The 21,453-nt window shown below is 33.3% G+C and overlaps 2 protein-coding genes across 2 annotated transcripts; both read right to left on the bottom strand.

The window, feature by feature from the left end:
- Positions 1-1,637: 1,637 nt before the first annotated feature.
- LOC129948217 (uncharacterized) lies at positions 1,638-15,992 on the bottom strand. Its single transcript, XM_056059125.1, has 4 exons — positions 15,231-15,992; positions 15,059-15,172; positions 2,686-3,254; positions 1,638-1,956 (listed from the first exon to the last, which is right to left on the bottom strand). Exons 1-4 carry the CDS (start codon positions 15,985-15,987, stop codon positions 1,711-1,713), a joined length of 1,686 nt encoding a protein of 561 aa, XP_055915100.1. The 5' UTR covers positions 15,988-15,992; the 3' UTR covers positions 1,638-1,710.
- Positions 15,993-16,048: 56 nt separating this feature from the next.
- Positions 16,049-17,512, bottom strand: LOC129948218 (thyroid transcription factor 1-associated protein 26). The gene is made up of 2 exons (XM_056059126.1): positions 17,349-17,512; positions 16,049-16,398 (listed from the first exon to the last, which is right to left on the bottom strand). Exons 1-2 carry the CDS (start codon positions 17,436-17,438, stop codon positions 16,174-16,176), a joined length of 315 nt encoding a protein of 104 aa, XP_055915101.1. The 5' UTR covers positions 17,439-17,512; the 3' UTR covers positions 16,049-16,173.
- Positions 17,513-21,453: the final 3,941 nt, after the last annotated feature.

The raw sequence follows: 21,453 nt of genomic DNA on the forward strand, positions 1-21,453 counted from the left end.
CCTGAAATAGGAAATCTAGAGGCAAAAAACATTGCAGAATCGTTAGAAAATAAAATTTTTGATTTTACGTTTATTTGCTCCCTGCTAATTTGGTTTGATATTTTAGAAAATATAAATATAACACGTAAATATTTGCAAATTCTGTCCGTTAATCTGTCAAGTGGCATAAAAGTTTTAAAAAATACAAAAAACAGTTTGATTTCAATGCGTTCCTATGGAAAATTTAATGAAAAGGTATGTCCAATTAACCGAGCGCATCATGGCTAGTTCCGTAGAAATACCAAATATGTTTCCTAAAGCTTCATCATTGCGATTTCGACGGAGGAAAAGACTTTATGCTGATGAATGTCCTGAATGTCCTGAAACTATATTGAAGATTTTCCTCCGAAATTAGTAATTGCTCTCCAAATTCTTAATACAATCCCGGTCACGGTAGCTTCAAGAGAACGTAGTTTTTCAAAACTTGAAATTTTTAAAAATTATCTTAGGACAACCATGACTCATCGATAGATTTAAATTTAAATAAGGTGGGATTAAAATCATTGTTTAAAACCAATGCTCCACTATCGTAAACGTTCTCATTTTATTTGTTGTTCTGTAATAGTTAAATGTTCATTTTGTTTTGTATTTTGTGCGTGTGTTAGGCTATAATTGTATTATTTTTTACTAACAACTAACACATGCACTTATGATGAGCCTATCATCGTAGTTGGACGCTTGCTATAAGCTTACTACTTTCTGAAATTCTGAAGTGTAAAAAAAAAAAAATAAAAAAAAAGAGAGATTGGTAGGCTCATCAATAATGTCCATTGAAAGGGAATTATTAAATTCTTTAAACTTTGATGATCTCATTTCTGAATTTGCAAAATGTAAGGCCACAAAAGTAAGCTTTCAAGTTTAAACATTTCCTCTCTGCTCATTTCTTCGCTGCGTTTTAGTTTATGGTTTTACTTTTTTTCCTAAAAAAAATAAACTGAAGTTCCTATCTATTTTGTATATTTGTAGGTATAAGCATATATTTTTATATTATTTTGGTTTTTAATTAATTAATAATTTTTTTAAATGAAGTTTTTATTTATTTTTTGTTTTGTATATGCATATTATGTACATATGTACTCGTATGTTTCTAAACTTTTATTTTATGTTGTTTTTATCTTATTTACAATTTTTTTTGTAAATATCTTAATAACATTTGATACATACAATCATATATGTACAAACATATTTGTTTGTTACTGAGGATTAGTCCTACCGGGGATACCTCCACAAAAAAGAAACGCATTGAAAGTTTACCTCCTGGGTAATGTGGAAAAGGCTTATGCTTGTGTATCAGTTTGTGTAAAAATATAAAAAAGGGGCGCTTTCTACAAATCTTGCACAGGTCACATGTTTGGCTGGGGCCGGCCCTGACTATACACTTTAAACTGCAATAGAAGTTGCAGGCGAAAGCTGTTTTTATTATTTTATCTGTTACTGCATATTTCCATATTAGAACTTTAGAAAATCCTTATTCAATATGATTCAATGGTGCTTCAAAAATATTGTTGCTGTACAGTACATATTTCGATAGTACACTTTAGGTTTTATTTGGTTATACTGCAGAATGTGTGTTTCATTATAGACAAATACTAGACAAATAAGTTGATTTTTTATTTTGATTTCAATTTGTATGCATTGATTTATTCTTCCTGTATAAAGTACATTTTAGAATCATTTGTTCTTTTTCGATCCTTTTTTACCCTTTCGCTTTCTCTCTTTCCCTTTAATATTGGCATCGAGTAATTCCTCATCAACTTGAGTTTCTTTGGTCCATTTTTGAGCTCGGATATTAGATGGTTCTTTTGGTGTTCTCAATTCGATTTCAATCATATTCTTTTTATTTCGTTCAGACTTTTTGTTTCCAAGTTTGACCAAAAAGACATCAGTGTCTGGATCTTCAATTGTTTTATGGCACACCTGAGAAATAGAAAGAAATTTAAATTAATTCAATTTCATAATTTTTAAAACAATAACATATATATATCCACTGATACAAACAAATATATTTGCTATTTAGGAACTAAATTAATTATTCAAATTGCGAGATTTATGATTAGATTCTCAACAAAAAGTCCTCTAAGACAATGTTTTTTTTTTTCATTTTCTTAAGTTAAGGCTGTGAGCTGAAATACTATGTGTAATAAAGAACTAGCAAAATACGAAATCGTTTTTCATATTTTCTATCATTGGGTCAAACTGCAGGCCTACAATACTGCCACAGTTCCATTACTATAAAAACTTATCTAATTGGTTGGATATTAAGTCTTACTAGTGCACCTCTGTAATTTATCAAATATATTTGAGACTGTTAATTTCTGAGTTATTAATATACGTCCTGCATTACCTAGATACTCGTACATTAAACTGGTCATAAATAATCGTTCAATTTAAAAGCGCTCATAGTTACAGTTTTATTTTGTTGGTTTTTTTGTTTCTTATCCAAATCTGTGCAATGCGGAAAATGGAGCATATTGAGTTCAGGTGAATGGAAATTGCCTTGCGTAACTACCAAACTTAAAGCCTACATTTCACTATGCCTTCCATCGAGTGCACTCTATGCAGTTAAATACATAATGAAAGTTGTTGCACTACATAGCCATATATATATGTAGATGGTCAACGATGGACGGATTATATATAACTCACCTCTATTCCTTTCTTTTTGCCTGCTGCGTTGATGCCACGTAATGTATTGTCTATATCTCCCGCTTGGACTTGAAAGCAGCAGTTTCTTGTTTGGCCCGGAGTCTTGCGATATGCGTCCACACCTTTTACTTGTGGCAGCTTATTCAACAGTGGTATGTTAATACTATCTCCACAGAATGAATCATTTTCTGAGTATTTTATGTTGCCCCGAACCATTGGCAAAGATTTATTGTTAATAATATTGCCCCCTGTTCGACGTTCGATATGATTTCGAGGAAAAGTGTAGTTCTTGACAAGACTATTAAGGTTATCATTGCAGAGTTGGGAATTAGAAGATTTGCTTTTTTTGTAGTTCATCTTCTCATGTTCGTTATCAGAATCAATATCACAAACAGTCTCCACCACATGGCTATCTTTTAGAACTCGAATTGTTAAGCCACTGCCATTCAAATTAGCTTCAAATGCATCGTATTCTTCGGGACCATATTCTGGTTTTGAGGGGCACATTACACACGGTTTCATAATAATTTCTGAGTTGTCTTCTTCAACATTGTCATTTTCGTTTTCTTCTGCAAGAAAAATAAAAAATAATTTGTCAGTGTTCACATATAAATATAATAGCATTTAATTTCTACTAAAAACATACCCTTGAGTATTTATTTTCTTAATTCATAGTTACTTAAATTTTGTTTAATTGCAATGTATAATTTTCTAATTTTGTACTGGTCCATATTTTTTGATTAGATGTTTCATTTTTTGGAGAGCCTTGGCTTTGGCTATAATAAAAAATATCGAATTACATTGGTTTCTGGGGATAATTATTTTTATAAATTAATTTATAACAAATAATGACAGTATTAAATTAAGTTCCATAACATAAATTAATGCATGTAGCTTGGAAAACCAACATTTTGGATTATTCGTTTAAATAAAATTACAAAAAAAGAAAAAAAGAAAAGTACGCATACGCCCTAGTGCACTATACAGTTGTACAGTAGAAAAGAAAGATTTTTTTTTATAGAAATAAGCTTACAAAATAATAAAATTCATTTTAATGTGAATAAAATTCGAACTGCCATTTGATTTAATTAAAGATTTTATAGTTTAAGAGCCGGGAGGAACTTTTTGGGCACACTTTTTTGTAATCAGGGGATTTTTGATATATCATTCTTTTGTGTAAATATCATAGAAAAAAAGTTATTAGGGTTTTAAATTCAAAAATGAATTCAAAAATTATTAAAATGCATCTGGCAAGCTGCAACCAAAAAGTTTTGGACATACGTTTTTGTTAACATGGGAAGTTTTCTTAAATTTTGGTATACCATTATTTTGTAGTAGTAAAGTATCAGGATTTTAAGTTGAAAAAGCATTTAAAAAGCCTAGAACTCGTCTAGCAAGCAGAAAGGTGAAAGTTAAGCGTCTTAGACACACTTTTTTTTATAATCAGAAGATTTTTTTCTGATTTTTTGATGTATCACTCAAGTTGTTATCATTTCGACATCAAAATCTTAAAAATGACCATTTTCGACCGCGACTACGACAAAAAAATCTGCCAGACGGTTGAATTTTATACAATGCTCTGTATATCTACACATACACATCCAGGACTATTAATTATCACTCCACTTCCAAAATTTGTTGCTGGCTAAAAAATACTTTTTAATAATTTTTACTTGGGACATATAGAAACTACATACATACATATGCATGTGGCAAGTTTAGCATTCGTGTAAAATTTTGGACTCGATATTTTAATCAAACATAATATTACGATGACAAAACAGACCGGACGATTATTATTCCGTCCGGTCTGTTTTGTCTGTCTGTCCACGCTCCTACAACCTAAACCATTGGGTCGATTTTGTTCAAACTTGAAAGTTAAGGTTTTGAGCAGAGGTCAAAACTAACATTGGTCCTCATACAATTTTTTGGTCAAAAAACGAAAATTCGAATTTTCTCAAAAACAAACCGATAGATTTTTTTGAAATTTTCCCTAAAATTTTATTTTTCAACTTGGCTTCTTTTAGTAAGAAAAACATATTTTTGTATTGCTCCGGAAAGTTACCGTTCATAGAACAGTAATTTGGTTTTTTATAATTCTCAGGACTAATGAACCGATTTCAATATTTGATGATCAAAAGTGTTTTTGAAAAAATATTGATTTTTTTTAATATCTCGAAAAAGGTTCCACATTTTTTTACAAAATTCAAATCAAAAAAGTATATTTACAATCACTAAACAACTGCATTACAAAAATATTTTTAAGAAAAAATGGAAAATTTGTATATGTATGTAAAAAAATTTATTTAAATTAAACCGGTCTAACGATTTTTAAACAAGAAAATGGAGATTTTTTTGACAAATCAAATGGCATTTACATCTTTGAAGACAGAGTTATTTTACAGGTATATTTATAAATCTTATATAGGTACTTTTTTAAACAGACTCTTTGCATACAGGAGCAAGTTCGTGTGATCCAGTCATACATTTTATTACTTTTGTTGACGAGGACGATGACTTTCAGTTTAAAGGAATTGCAAACGTGCCACATTTCATAACTCAAGGAGACTAAAATGATTTAGTTCGGAATCTAAATTTGTCCAAAAACAAATCAGAACTATTTGGATCTCGTCTAAAACTCAGCGATTTAGAAAAATTTGCATGGAAGGCTTTTAAAAATGTTGTTGCAAGAGTGACAGCTACACCGAGCCGTTAATGACATATGAAGCTTTGGGTTGCAACATGTCACTTAATATCCACTTTTTAAACTCCCACCTGGATTTTTTTCCTGACAATTAAGTGCCTGTCAGCGACGACCACGGTGAGAGGTTCCATCAACTAGGGCAAATGGAACCCAAATATGTTAGCGGATTACTGCTGGGCAATTAAAAGGGACCAACCAGAAGCGAAACATGGAAGAAAATCTAAAATTTATTAAGTCATTTATAAAAAAAATACAGTTTTGATTAACAAGATCTGTTATTTCGCAATATTTTAAATTGCCCAATAAAATAAAACCTTTGGCCAACAAATTTTTTGTAACTATTTATTTTTACTTATGATCACTAACTAAAGCAAAACATATCAAAAAAGTCCGTGTGGCAGAACAAAGTTAAAATTTTGTTGACCAGTGATATTAGCTGTTCGAAGTTATGAAATAGGTCGAATGATAGAACCCTGAAAACAATTTCAATTTAGATTTCGAATTAATTTCACTCGAGTTTTGAAACCTAGCTGAAACACTTTATCTTAAAAAAGTCTGTCGAATTACTTCCATTTGATGACAATATTTATATAATCAGAAGAATTTAGAAGCTTGTGATGTTAATGGGACTTTTGTGACCATTGAGACAGGTGCAAAAATAAAGGCTTGACCGATAAATGAAGGCCAAACAAAGTACATTATCAATCATTTTGTCTCAGTCAATACGTCAAAAGCATTTGAATAGAGAAGAACTCTCTCGAGTTTCCAAAATGTCACTATATAAGACTCTTATCATCTTTGCCGTCCTGCTATAGATGCAAAAACATAGACCATGACAAAAGTAGATGAAAGCATCTTGGATTGTTTCAAGAAAAAGTTTAAACACTTGTACTTGTACCGTAGCGAAACACGTTCGTTAAGCTTTTTTCGTCGTTATTTTGTTATACAGATATAATAATGCAGAAAAGACTCTCAAAAAATTGAGGGGCGGTTTTTTTTACCATACTAATTTTAAAAAAAGTAAACATTTCGGTTAACCCAAAATATCTCACGAACCCAGTAATGCTAGGGACTTGAGTTAAGTTTTATATTATATATTGTTTCGTAATACCAAACAAGTAAAATTTAGAAAAAAAAATCAACTAATCGATTTTTTTATAAATCAAAAAAAAATGACAAAAATAATTGTCACATCGAACATTTTACAAACAAAAAACTAATTTATCTCCTAAAATAATTGTATGCAACGAATAATAACGTTGTTGACATCTGGTTAACTTTTGAGAAAAATCGAAATCACAGTTTTCCTAAAAAAAGAAAAAACCTAAACAAAATTGGTAAAAATCGATTTTCAACTTTAATATTTTTTTTAATACACATATTGGCTTAAACATGATTTCAAATTGACAATTTTTATAAAAAAAAAAAAAAGAAAAACATACACAAAACATTACTAAAACTTGCTTGGTAAAAATTGATTTTCGACTAAAATATCTTTTTGAAAAATTAAGATATAGCCTTAGTCTAAAGAACGAATCTCTGTACAGTATGACCGAAGTTGGGCTCGAGGGTATAACAACGGAAACTTACCTCCTTGACCCTAATAACCTCTTTATAGCTCGCATCGAACCATGCTTTTTCCTTAGGTATAATGCTTTTAACCCTATTCGGGATAAAAGTTCTCATTCCCAGGAGAATCAAACTTGTGATCATATCAGCGCTATCGTCAATATCACTATCGAGAAAGCATAGTCACCAGTTAAAGATCCTGAAGTAATTATTGAGACCGTCCCAGTTGGCTTTCTCGTATTGTCAAACGGTAAACTTAGGAGCTCTTTCTTTAACTGGAGAGTTTTTACACGAGAAATTTGCTGATATAACACAATGGTCAGAAGTGCCTAGAGGAGATAGAACATTAACAGTGTACTTATCACGGTCAGAGGTAAGAAACAAGTCAAGAGTGTTTTCTGCTCGATTTACCACGTCCGATATTCGGGTGGGCTCGTAGACCAGCCGAGTTAGGTGGTTCAACTCAGCGAAGATTTCTGCACACACTCCATCGGGTGTTGTCTGGCCTGAATGTTGAAACCATGAAGAATTGTGTACATTGAAATCGCCCGTAACAACGATTTTAGTGCGAGGATATGACCAAACAATTCTTTGGATGGAATCAGACAAAGCATCAAATTCACGAGAAGTTGACACTTTATCTAGATTGGGGCTTCGATAAAGGAAGCAATAGTGAATGATTTGCTTATTCACAGAAAATTTAAACCACATAAAATTGAAAAGAGAATACACAGAAAGGAAATTCGCCCACGAATATTACAATACTCTACCCTGAAATTTCCAGCCATTGCAAATAAAGGAATAACAAAAACTAAAACAGAGAAATACTATAAGAAAAATATTACTGAGTTGAACCTCAGAATGCTATTCGATACCCGCCACTACTAGTGTTATGCCTTAGTAGTGACAAGAATCGAATCCGGCCCTGTTAATGCAAAACAAACCTAAGTTTAGGGGTAAACCTGTGGTTTAACTATAAACATATGAATTACTGTGCTTGAGTAGTTATTATCACAGACAAATGTCATATTTGATTTTAGTTTGTGAATCGAAAAGCTGAAAAAGATCTAGGCTCAGTATGCCGTGGAGTATTGATCTTTTCAATTGTTGTTTTTTTTAATTTGGGAAGTTTATTTTGAAAATCATAAAAAAGTACCTCTTGAAGTAAGAAAACAGATTTTTCAACTAAGAATCGACGAAAAAAGTTATGCTGAGATATCGTAAAAAATAATTTAAAAAATAAAAGTTTTAAAAAGGCCCAAGGAAGATTTTGAAAGAATATTAAAGATTGATCTCCAGTTAAGGGCTTCTAAAATAGCTGCTGATATTCAAGCAAATGATGGAATATCGCTTAACACTCAAACTGTTTGGAACTTTCTGCTTTGAAAGGGATATAATGGTCGCACGGTACAAAAAAAAACCCTATATTTCAAAAGCAAAAGTTTCAAAACGCTTGAACTATGCAAATGCATACGTTTCCAGATGATTTTTGAAAAAATATGTTATACCTTGACGAAGGCAAGTTTAATGTCTTTGAGTCGGACGGTCGCAGATTTGTGTGGAGGAAACCAACCACAGCATTAGTTGTAAGGAATTTTCAATCAACGGTGAAACATGGAGGCGGAAATGTTATGGTCTGTCGAGCTATGGGGTCCAATGGTGTGAGAAATTTAGTTTTTATAGAAACAACAATGGATAAAAACAAATATTTAAATATTTTAAAAGAAAATTTGAAAGCCAGCGCTTTCAAAATTGGTCTTAAAGACGACTTTTTACAACGATCCTTAACATTCGTTGATACAACATCTTTCTTTGTTATATAAATATAAATAAATATATTATATCCTGTTTGTAAAACAACCAGAATCTAATAGGTTATGGGCGAATCAAAAGAGTCAGGTTGTGGAATTCCAATCAATGGAAGCGGATTCGATGATTGGCAGTTCAGAGTTCAAACACATCTGGACTCGCTTTATCTGGCTGATGTTTTAACAAAAGTCGTTGAGGCTACTAATGCAGGATATGAAGAATTTTCTAGAAGAGATAAGAAAGCGAAGGATAAAATCGTAGCGTGTGTGCATAACGACTGCTTAAGTTATATCCGTGAAAAGAATACTGCTAAAGAATTGTGGGAAAACCTTCAATCATCTTTTGCAAGAAAATCGGTTGTTAACCAACTTTTGGTACGGAAGCAGCTAATGAAGCTTCGTAAGAATGATGGTAATTCAGTAGCTAACCACATCATGATTTTTGAAAACTTGATAAGGAAACTGAAGATGTCTGAAGCATCACTAGACGAAAGCGATATGTTGGCTCAATTCTTAATAACACTCTCTGAAAAGTTCGATCCGTTAGTTACTGTCTTACAAAACTTAACGGGAGGAGAACTTACGTGTGGTATTGTCAAAGATAGGATACTTTTGGAAGAAGCGAAATTAGAAGATAGGGAAGGTCAAGTTTTTCATGAAAAATCGGCGTTCGCTGGGAAGAAATACCTAAAGAAAACCATTAAGTTTCAAGGTAAATGCTTTAAGTGTAACAAGATAGGGCACTTAGCAAAAGACTATCAGAAAAATGACGTTGGGCCGAATCAAAGATGCAACAAAAATACGAAAGGCATCTGTTTGATATCAGATCGTAACCAATCAAGAGAAATGAAAGATCTTGGTACAAAAATTAAGTTTAAGTTAGACTCTGGAGCTAGTGAACATCTGTCAAAGGAAAACTGGTGTTTTTCTAAAGAGAATGAGCTAAGCGAGGCTGTACAAATCAATATTACCAAGAATGATCAATTTTTAGTTGCAAAAAGCTCAGAAAAACTGGTGCAAAAAGCTCAGGATCTTTAAACGGAAAACAAACAAGAATGGAGATGTCATTATAAAAGACGTGTTATACTTGCCAGAACGGAAGGACAACTTACTTTCTGTAAGAAAACTAACTAGTGTTGGAGTTGATGTCCAATTCTTCAAAAAACATATGAAGTCGAAATCGAAAGACAGGGACATTTAGCTAATCTATGCAAAACAGAAGAAATCAAGTTGTGGCATAGGCGTTTGGGTCATGTTGAACAAGGAGCCTTCACAAAAATTGCAAGGGAAAACTCAAAATGACTTCATTGGATGACATTGGTTTGTGCAATGTCTGCATAGAAGGTAAACAGTGTAGTGATCCGTTCAAAGCTGTTCGGAAAAGAGCAACAAGAGTTCTAGAAAGAATTCATTCTGATGAAGCTCTTGGGATGGTTCAAGATACTTCGTGTCTTTCATTGATGACTTCACACATTTTGCTATGATTTATGTAATAAAAAGAAAATCTGAAGTTTTTGAAGCGCTGAAGGAATATGAAGCTATGACAAGATCGATGCTTGGAAAAACCATATCGAAGCTTACTGTAGACCAAGGACAAGAGTATTGTTCAAGGGAACAAAAGTTATGGTACAAAAAGTTTGGGATTCAAGTTGAACATACTATTGCTTACTCGCCACAGCAAAATGGAATGGCTAAAAGGTTTAACAGAACACTAATCGAAAAAATAAGAACAATGCTACTAGAATCCAAAATGCCAAAACGAATGTGGGGTGAGGCGGCTCTAACTGGCACATACTTGATAAATAGAATATCTACTTAGTCTTTAGATTGTCCTAAGACTCCGGCTAAAATGTGGTATGGTACAAAACCTGATTTTGAAAAACTCTGTGTTTTGGTTGCAAAGCTTATGCGTGGATACCTAGTCAGCAGAGAAAGAAGCTAGACTCAAAAAGTCGTAAGTCAGTTATGGTTGGCGATGTACCGAATGGATACAAACTTTTGAATATGGAAACTCAAAAGTTTTTTACTGCAAGAGATGTTAAATTTGACGAAACTGTAAGTATGTTCTAGTATAAAATATCAACTAAGAAAAAAAATAAAAATGAATTTGTTATAGTCAGCAACGACGAGCAAGAAGGGGAAGAGTCATCTGAAATACTCGTCGGTTCTGATTATAACCAAGATGAAACAGAAGATCAACTAGTTGATCACAATTACTGAAGATGAAACTATTGAAGCCTCTGGTGATGTTACCATAACTGAAGATACCGTTAGTGAAGACTTGGAAGATGAACATCATACTGTCAGCGATGGTGCAGCTGCGCTCCCTTCGCAAAATTACAACAGTGATCTTCAAGGCGAGGCTACTGTAAGGCGCAGCGAACGGGAGCGCCGACCTCCAAGTAAGTTTGATGATTATTACATGAGTTATAGAGCAACTTCTGCGGATGAATTTTTTAACAGGTATTCCGAATTCTTTTGGTGAAATCAATTCCTGTTCTGATGCTGCAAAATGGTATAAGGCTATTGAAGACGAACTCTCTTCAGTGAACGAAAACAAAGTTTGGCAAGTGGTCAGAAAACCGAAGAATGCGAAGATTTTGAAACCGTAGTGGATCTTTCAAATTAAAGGTAACGAGAACGGTGAGATGACAAGATTTAAGGCCAGACTCGTAGTGAAGGGATATTTACAAAAGGCTGGAATTGGTTATGACAAAACCTACTCACTCGTTGCGAAATTGATAACCATACAAATTGTGTTAGCTGTTGGACTGTACAAAAACCTGATATTCCACCAAATAGATGTAAAGACTGCATTTTTACATGGTGAGTTGAAAGAAGAACCTTATATGGCTGTTCCAGAAGGGGTTTCCGAAGCAGAAGGAAATGTTTGTCGCTTACTCAAATCCATCTACGGCTTAAAGCAAGCAACCCGATGTTGGAACAAAAAATTAAACGATTTTCTTCTTCAATTGGGATTTAAAAGATCCAATCACGACTATTGTTTGTACAACAAGACGGGACAAGAAGAAGATGACATCATCTTACTTATTCTGTATGTTGATGATTTACTTATTGCTGGAAAAAGCTCAAGACAAATAGAGCAATTAAGGACAAATTTGGAAAAGACATTTAAGATGTCAGATTGCGGGAATCTTAAATATTTTTTTGGAATTAAGATTGATGTTCATTAAAACGAAATACATTTATCGCAAGTATCCAGCATTGAAAAAGTTTTAAGCAAGTTTAAAATGGATGGAAAAAGGACTACAACTTAAAAAGACAATAACTGAAATTACACTTGACAAGCCCTACAGCGAATTGCTTGGAAGCTTAATGTATATTATGATGTGCGTTAGACCGGATATATGTTTTCCAGTTGGATACATGGGAAGATACCAACAAAACAACAATACGAACAATACAAACAAACCGAAAAGCTTCTACGTTTCTTTCTGAAAAAGTTATTCCACCTTCCCTCGAATACCCCTAATTATGTACTAATGCTTGAAACAGGCCTTCCAAATATATTTGATTTTACTCTAAAGTTACATTTTGATTACATACATAAAGTTCTCTGTTACCCATTAAACAGACTTCCAAATATTCTTGCTAAGTATAGGTTAGGTTATTGGATTTCATTGGCAGAAAAATGGTAAATAGACCTTAATATACAATACACAAATCTAGCACTTCTGAAGCAACAATGCTATAATCTTCTGGAAACATCCAACTCTCAAGATCGTACCCAAAACATTGAAAAAGCAAAATCATCAATTAATAGAATTATTTATTCAGGGCTTAACTATGATCTCAACGAAAAGAATTACTTTAATGACCGTTACAGTGTGAAAGAAATATCACTAATCTAGTCTAGTCTAGTCCTAATCTTTTGATTGGATATGCTGATGCTGACTAGGGAAGTGATGTAATTGATAGAAAATCAGTATCTGGATATACATTTAAAGCTTATGGATGTACTGTGTTATGGTCTAGCAAAAAGCAAACTACTGTTGCGACTTCTTCAAGTGAAGCAGAGTATATTGCCTAAGGGCTACATCTGAAGCCATTTGGATCCGAGGCCTATTACAAGACCTTAAGCAAATTAACATGGAACCTGCAATACTTTACGAAGACAATAAGGGATGTATTTGAATGGCTACAAATTTAGAGCAAACGGTCTAAACATATATATTTAAAACACCACCTTATTCGAGATCACATTCAAAATGGACTGATTGAAATCAAGTCTGTTGGAACAAAGGACCAACTTGCAGACGTTCTTACAAAATCCCTTGATTCAACACGTTTTCAAGATTTAAAACGATTGAGAAGGGGTATTGAAAAACATAAGCAATCGTTTTTAATATTTAATACAAGGTGTCTCAAAAGTAAGTTCACATTTGCTTATCTTATTACGCGAAAGCAACTATTCTGAGGGGCGCGGGGGGTATGTCAGTCGGTAGTCTGGCTCTTAGGAATTTAGTAGCTATGGAGCGTTTCTCTGGTGCGGACCGTGGGTTGTGCGTACGTGAGTTTTACAAAAACGGTAATTCGGCGACTGTAGCGCGTAGAAAATTCTGCAGTATTTGACATATTCGTCACTTAAATGATGCGCCTAGCACTCGACTCATTTCAAAATGGGTTGGGAAGTTTGAAGAGACTCGGTCTACTCTGGAAAAACCAAAATCTGGGCGGCCAAGAACATCAAGACTAGCCGAAAACGTGGACAGTGTTACTCTATTCGAGATGATCCAAACCTCTCGATTCGGAAGCGTGCTGTTACCTTAAATGTGCACAGATCTTTATTATGCCGCATTTTACTTTCCTGGTTACAACCAAAGAACATGGTTCCAGCAGGACGAAGCAACTTCACACACGTCCAACAGATCTCTACCTCGAGTTTGAGAAATTTTTCCGAACAAATTAATCTCCAGGCGAGGTGACATAATTGGCCTCCACGGAGTCCCGATTTATCCCCTATGGATTTTTTTTGTGGAGTTATGTCAAATAAAAAGTTTACGCTAATAAACCGACTTCCCTGGCATAATTAAAAGAAAATATCCGTCATGAAATGGCAGCCATCACGAAGACTACCTGCCGAGCTGTCATAGGTAATTTTAGTGCTCGACTAAATGAATGCCGAGAGCGCAACGGTTTACATTTGGACGATGTTATTTTTAAAAATTAAATTCCCAAACAGTGTACTTCAATATAAAATAAACATTTTTTCAATAAAGCTAAGACTTTTCTCGTAAAAAAAGATTTAAATCTGAACTTTCTTTTGAGACACCTGTTATTATGAGAAAATAGTTGTCTCAAATTGTATTATTCCGATTTCAAACGTTGTTTATACAACATCTTTCTTTTGTTATATAAATAAATATATTATATCCTGTTTGTAAAACAACGAGACTCTAATAATTTTGTTTTGTTTTTAATCCTCATATAATAAACAATACTAAAATAGAAAAAAGAATGGTTGAAAATCTGCTTTTCTTTAAATACCTTAGCTATTATTTTTAAGAATCACCTGTACGAACAATTTTTTGATATAGTGTAGAAAATATTGTTATTTTTATAAAAATCCGAGTGTTGGTTGGTTTTATAAAAATTAAAATCTACAAAAGCTACTAAGCAAAATTGGTAAAAATTGATGTTCTATTCACGATATCTCGTGAAAGTATTAACTTCAAAACATTTACTATAAACAAAATATTGTTATGAACATTTTGTTAAAGTTTTAAGCAATCAACCCAGCCTCTTTTTTTAATACAGATCGTAATAAAAAATCATACTGTACTTTGCTTAACAAAATTATATATATCCTGGAATATATTTTTTTCAAAAAACTCTCCATGGAGACTGTTTGTTCATTCTTTTCCGTTCTTTTTAAGTTTTTAAAAAGAAATAAATATAAAAAGTAAAAGTTCATTCTTCTACATTTTTTGTTGAATGGAAATTGTGGCAAAGAATTAAATTATTCATGTTTTATTCATTATGAAATGAAATGTTTTATTTTTAAAAGATCTTATTTCTTTGATAGGACATAGTGCAATTAAAAACTCGAGGACATTTGGAAAAGTCGCCCTTATAAAGATTTTATTTTGTTACTGTACATTAATTTATATAAATAAAAGTAGAGTGAACTCAGAAGGAAAGTAGGAGCTCAGAGATTTAATCGTAACCTCACTATAAAAATATGCATACTTCAAGGGTACATTCATTACATTTTTTTTAAAACTGTTGGTTTATCAAATAATGAATATAGGTACAGATATATACAACATACCTAATTCACAGTCTTCATCACAATCAGGGCATGGACAACCTCTTGATTTGTTTACTTGATCGTTAGATAAACAACGATGAGATGTATCCGCCTTGCTTTTTCGTTTACTTGGACCTTTTTAGTAAGGAAAAATAATCAGGAGGAAAAAGAGTGAAATATTGCGAATACTTACATCTACCTTCTTCGTCCTCACACGCTTCACATGGGCAACCCTTGTCAGAATTTTTACTGAAATAACGCTTGCACATCACAGTGTCGTTAACCACATTTTTTGCACAGGGTGCTTTCACTTTCGGACATGGAGGCACACACGAAGCCCGTCCAACCGAAAATGGCGACACAATAGTCGGACCCATGCACGCCAATCGCATTATCAGAACAATATTTCCCGTCTGTAATGTTCCGCTCATATTCGATAATGCCAAAAGTTTCTTACTCAGTTCATAGGTCGGACAGAGTTCTTCCTTTCGAGTAGTCGATGTATCTGCCCCACAATCATTGTCAATTATAACCTTGTTCTTTTTCGATATTGACGTTCTAGTGTTTAGTTTGGGATTCTTAAGATGTGCATCCCAATTCGGATTTTTGGCATAAAATTCATCCGTTACTTTATCGAACATCCTGTGGACGGGAATCTCGGTAGCCCCGATCAGAAACTTACACTGGTCTGTTCGCTTCTTGAAAACATTCAATTGCAACCGATCGCTTCTGCTGATTGGTGTTTCCAGAGAGAACAAACAGCATTTACCACTTTTCCTTGCCGTATCTATACAGCCACCGAATTCTTTGTCGCAAATCGAAACGAATACGTGAGACCTAAATGTCAATTCGCAACATGTTGGATACTCTTCGGGGGCGCACATATTCGGTCGGGTGATCAAAAGATCGTCCACAACAAATTCCAGCATGTACAAAAAATTTTGAGCCATTTTATTGAGCAAAAATTTAAAGCAAATAAAAAAGAATTTTTTTTAAAAATAAAAATTGAGATTTTCGTACCACCTACTTTGATTTATAAATATTTATTGATTTTACATATATGTATATATTTTTATAAACTTAGCAAAGTTGAAGTGAATTGTGTGTGTTTTGTTTTAAGTGTAAAACAATCTACTTTAATGCTTTTTCATTTCTTGGATTTGTTTAAGAAGGTATTCTATTCTGTTTTTCATGAGCGGCTGGCCTCTTGATGTTTTCTTACTTATGACCTTGGACTTTTCCAAACGTTTCTTTTTGAATTCCATAATTCTGCGCTCCTTTTCAGCCTTTTCTGTTTGCTTTTTTTGTCTACTTAGTTCTGCTGCTTTGTTTTGTCTCTGCTGCGCAGGTTTTGGTTTTGACTGCAAGAAAAGAAAATAACATGAAATAAATTATACTCCAGAATATTCAAGGCCTGAAATTATGATTTAATCTTTTTCATTTCAATCCCAGTATACATGCCTTATTAATAATGGAACGACCTTAAATTATATTGAACTTTCCTTGATTAAAAAAAGAAAGTTGGTAGTCTGTTTGAAAGCCTTTTAGGTCTTCTCGGGCTCTTGTGTAAATTTCATTTTCAAACAACATTTAAATTGATGTCTGGAAGACTGATAGTTTACAAAACTTTACTATTACGATTTACGAACTAAGAAGCCCTTTTATTTAAAAAAAAAAAACTGAAATCAATGATGAGGTATGGCTACAATCTTAGATCTTAACCCTATGTTCCTGAAGGTGTCAATTAGGCTTTTCACAAATATATTTCGTTTTCGTCATGAACATATCAGAAAAGTATCAATTTTGTGGTTCCACAGCGAAACGACTAGGAAACAAAGAGTTAAGTGTAACTTATGTGTAAAGGCTCCTTTGCTGACTCTAAGGTTTATTCTATACTGGGACACGGTTTAAGCCTTCTGAAAAAGAGGAGTTGGGAAGTATGTGTCGGAACAATGACTTAAAATGCTTACATATTGCAATGACACGGGCGGACAGAGCATGAAAAGAAATTCAATATTCGCGTAGTACGGCTAAAAACAAGTCTTTATGCTTCACAGAATGATTGAGCTTGGGATCTACGGTGCACTGATGGGAATTGCTAGAGGCGGAAGTATTACGGTCAAACTGTTTAAAGAAAAACTCTAATTGATCTGGAAATGAAGGTCTCTTTGAGTTTTTGATCGGAAAGATTCGATAACTATAAATCTAAACTGTTTTAAGGTCTGAAGCCATAATTTGATTTTGATTTTTATCTCCGAGCCAATTTGGCTCCGTGGTTTTTTTAATTTTCTAAGAATCTAACTTTACTTACATCTTTTTGTCTTTGCATTTTCGCTTTAAATGGGACCTTTTTTGTTTTGCCAGGAGTCACTTTGTTAGAATCGTTTCTGTTTTTACCCATTTTCAATGTTAAATAAAATTTGTAAATAATAATTACATGTGCAATGTGAAACTCAACAAATAATAAACATTGGTTTATCTGTCAACTGTCATTGTGAACAACTGTTTCATGCACGTTCAACAGATTTTCAAATTTTTCGTTTATCCAATAAAGGTCTGTTTAATAATCGGAAATTGCTCACGAGTTTTCAAGAACACAAATGGAGGAAAATTAAAGTTTTTGAAAAACAATGACAACAATTGATTATAAGTTTGTTTTTTTTCTAAACAATAGAATATTTTCCATTTGGCTCCGATTTTTTCCGTAGTGGTATTTTCAACCTAATCATTTGTTTTTTTTTTTTGAAATGTCATAATTAGGGCAGATCTATATATAGCCCTATTGTGAGTTTCACGTGAACAAGAAAAAAATCCCTTTTTTCAATTAGCCTATTGTGAGTTTCGGGAGAAAAAAATTCATGTTAGAAAGATTTCAGTTATTGGGAGTATTCAATTCATGCGGAATGAAATGTCATTTGGCGCTAGAATTTTCACTTAGTTCTTAGAGGTGAATAGAAGAACAACAAATTTTACAATGTATGTTATTTATATTAATTGTAGTTGAAAAAAAAAATAACATTATTGTTTGTATCTATATGTAAGAACCAAATCAATAAATGAAAATCAAAGCGATATGGTGCTAAACAAGATGCAAGATATTGCTGAAATCGCAAGAGGTTTTGTCAAGCAGATTACACTTGAGCTAAGTAGCGTGTTGCGAGGCAAGAGGAGGTGTGGAGGTGGGTAAAGTGGAAGGGTAGGATAAGGATGAGGTAGGAAAAAGAGATAGGAAAATTTGGAATAGGTTAGGTATTTAAAGAGATTATCAATAATATCAATAAGCTCGTTCAAAGTCAAAAAACTGGCTTGGAAATATAATCGCCTTATTTCTTGCAATATTGGGCAAACTGCTATAAAATGGTGAGTATGTACCTTCAAGTTCTTAAGTTCTTAAATTGCAGAGAATGCAGATTTGTGATAAATCGGATCTATAAGGCACAAAGTTTAGATTAAGTATTTCGACTCTAGCCCTAAAGACAATACCGATAGCTTCTGCATTCAGTTCCTTGCAAAAATAACTCATATCAGATGACAATTGGTGGTTCACGTTCCTGTAAATGTTTCTACTATCTGAAGAGGATGCCCTTTCTAGATATTGTAAATATATCGCATTATCAGTTTTAGCAATCAGGTCATCAAATAAATTCTACCATTCAATAATGTGATTTTCAGTTAAAGAAAGCGTTACATTTTGTGCCACAGCAAGATGGTTCCATTCTTTGAAAGGTGTTGCGTTTCTTCGAAGTTGCCTTAACATAATTGGCTTATGTAGTCCGTTTTCTCTTTTCACTACTGTAGTAAGGTATTTGGCAAACCATTTAAGATTTTGGATGTAAATCGGTGCTAAGTCTGACTCCACATGTAAAGCATACGTTGGTGTTGCGTTAGGTAATCGGAATAGTCATTTGAAAAAGAACCTCTGAATCATTGACATACCATACATGGACCGCTAGTAGCCAACTTCACGATGGTTCCACTTTTAACGGACAAAACACTAGCGCAAAGAGGGCTATGCGGAAAAATTGTGTAACATTTATAACTCACATCCACTGCTGTCGTTTTTGCTACTATAGTAGTATTTTACTATTTTCAGAGTCAACTGCTACTCTACCCACGGACGAAAACTACTCCCTAAAATAAAACGGAAAAGAAATTTGTATTTGGTTTACAATAAAAACCAAAATTTAAAATAAAATGCCCCAATAATAGTGCAACAGCAGAAAGAAAATTTTCAGATATAAGCCTTATAAAAGATAAAAAAAGAAATTCACTCAAGGTAGACACGGTAAATGCCCTACTAACTGCTAAGAAACTCCTTAAAAACAATTTCACAGAAGAATGGGAGCCATAGAAAACTTTAATCGAATATAACAAATCATTGTATAAGGCGCCAGTTATAGCTATCATTGGTTTTCATCATTGAAAACAAACATTAGAATTTTTTTGACATCCTTAAACATTTCTGTCATTGAAAAAATTTCCCGATTGAAATCCACCGACAAAATTTTACTGACAGAAATCTATCATTGGAATTGTGTGAAATTGGAACACAAATCAGATTCGTTTCACCTTTGAACATAAAGTATCAGCTGTTCAGGAAAATGAATTGCCGTCCGTTGTAGAGAAATATAAATGCGCAATTACACTTTTTTCTCAAAAAACAAATTCTTTGTGTGATTTCCGATGGATGAATATATAATTTTCATTTCTAATCAAAGTGAAACAACATCTTGATCGATTTCAATGGTAGCTATAATTGACCCCTTAATGATTGTAACTGAAAATATGAAACATGAAATTTACAATAATGACTTTAATTTATTCTTGAATATTCAAACATGTATGTTGATGTAAAATATAATTTAAATTGTCAATTTCTTATTTAATAAAAAAAGTTATGAATTTAAATTATTTATTTCAACTATATTATTTTAAAATGTTGGCCTTTAAGCAGTGAAAGCAAAAATTTGGTACGACATTATGTCCTTCTATTTGTCTGTTTTCGGAACATTAACCTTCGCAATAGGCCAATTAACTTCGAATTTGGACATTATTATTTTCAGTTTTTAATTTTGTTCATAGGCAAAGCATGTGTTTGTTGTTTTTTTGTTTTACTTCTCAATTTAAGAAAATGCTCCCCAAAATGATAGAAAAATACTACTCTTGAAATTAACAAAACGACAGCAGTGCTCACAGCAAAAAAAAACATGGCATCGTTTGTCTTCAACAAATTATACTAGGTGTCAATACTTTCTTTGTCAGAAAAAGCTCATGTCAACTAAATACAAACAGATGTCGCTAAATATTTCATAACTTTTTTTGTCACTGTGCCTGAAAGGGCTAGTGTAGCTAATTTGAAGTGAAACCATTTTTATTCAAATTTTGTATGGAAAACTCACACCACTAGCAGTCCATGTATAGTACGTCAATGCTCTGAATACTTTCGAATTCCTCATGTTGTACGTACCCAAATGCTTGCACCCCATAACACATACAAGTATTGACTGTTGCTTTGAACACTCGGTACTTCGATGCTACATCAATGTTGCTCTTGCTGAAAAACGTTGGTCACATCAGATTTATAGCTAGTTTGGCTTCCCTATCTTTCTCCTTTGTATGTTTACTTCAGTTAAGGTTAGATGTTTTAAACTCAGAAAAACTACCAACAGTACTTGTTTTGATAGTACATAGAGTGCCTCCACTAACTAAATTAATAAATTGGGTGGCGCAACAGTCCGTTTGAGAACTAGGGCCTAGTGACTGACAACTCTCAACCATTCCTGTGTGCGAGTACTGTTGTCAGGGATGGAAGGGACCAACAGTCCGCGCAAGAAGCAGTACCTGTGAAAAAACTTTAGATGGCATAGGCAGGGATCGAACCCAAGACCTCTCGCATGACAGTCCAACGCACTAACCATCATGCAACGGGTACTCATGCCTCCACTAGCTCTTCCCATTACATTATTTCTAGTGGCTGGAACCATCTATGTGATAATTTGTAAACAAACATGTGTTGATCAATTTGAAGCCTGTCGGCTTTTATAATTATTTTCGACGCCGGGTTTGCTTCAAGTAATTTTGTTTTTTTTTTTCATTTTTTCCTATACATGAGTAAATATTCGCGGTTGATACTGATTCCAGAGTTTTTTAGTTTACTCGTTTCCGATATGATGCGATCTACAATTTCTTTGTATTGAAGCTCGAAAATTACAGTTCCTCGTTTTTTTCGGGTGTTAATAATTTCCCGAAATTTGTTTACAAGTAACACACCAGTCTGTGCAGTCCTCTGCAAGTTCAAGTGGCAAATTTGGTTGGATTGGTGTTTTCATTAAGTGGCAAATGTACAACCACAATATTTTCATTAGCTTTTCGTGATAAAGCTTCTAATTGTGATTCGAGAAGATTACATCTTTCCG

Source organism: Eupeodes corollae, chromosome 2, assembly GCF_945859685.1.
Source record: "Eupeodes corollae chromosome 2, idEupCoro1.1, whole genome shotgun sequence".
Lineage (NCBI taxonomy): Eukaryota > Metazoa > Arthropoda > Insecta > Diptera > Syrphidae > Eupeodes > Eupeodes corollae.

What these genes read in the sequence shown, in the direction of transcription:
- LOC129948217 (XM_056059125.1), bottom strand. Translation starts at nt 15,987, where the DNA reads ATGGCTCAAAATTTTTTGTACATGCTGGAATTTGTTGTGGACGATCTT. An exon ending in TGAGGACGAAGAAGGTAGAT is followed by an intron (nt 15,173 to 15,230) that starts GTAAGTATTCGC and finishes CTTACTAAAAAG; the next exon opens with GTCCAAGTAAACGAAAAAGC. An exon ending in GCAAAAAGAAAGGAATAGAG is followed by an intron (nt 1,957 to 2,685) that starts GTGAGTTATATA and finishes TCTATTTCTCAG; the next exon opens with GTGTGCCATAAAACAATTGA.
- LOC129948218 (XM_056059126.1), bottom strand. Translation starts at nt 17,438, where the DNA reads ATGGGTAAAAACAGAAACGATTCTAACAAAGTGACTCCTGGCAAAACA. An exon ending in AAATGCAAAGACAAAAAGAT is followed by an intron (nt 16,399 to 17,348) that starts GTAAGTAAAGTT and finishes CTTTTCTTGCAG; the next exon opens with TCAAAACCAAAACCTGCGCA.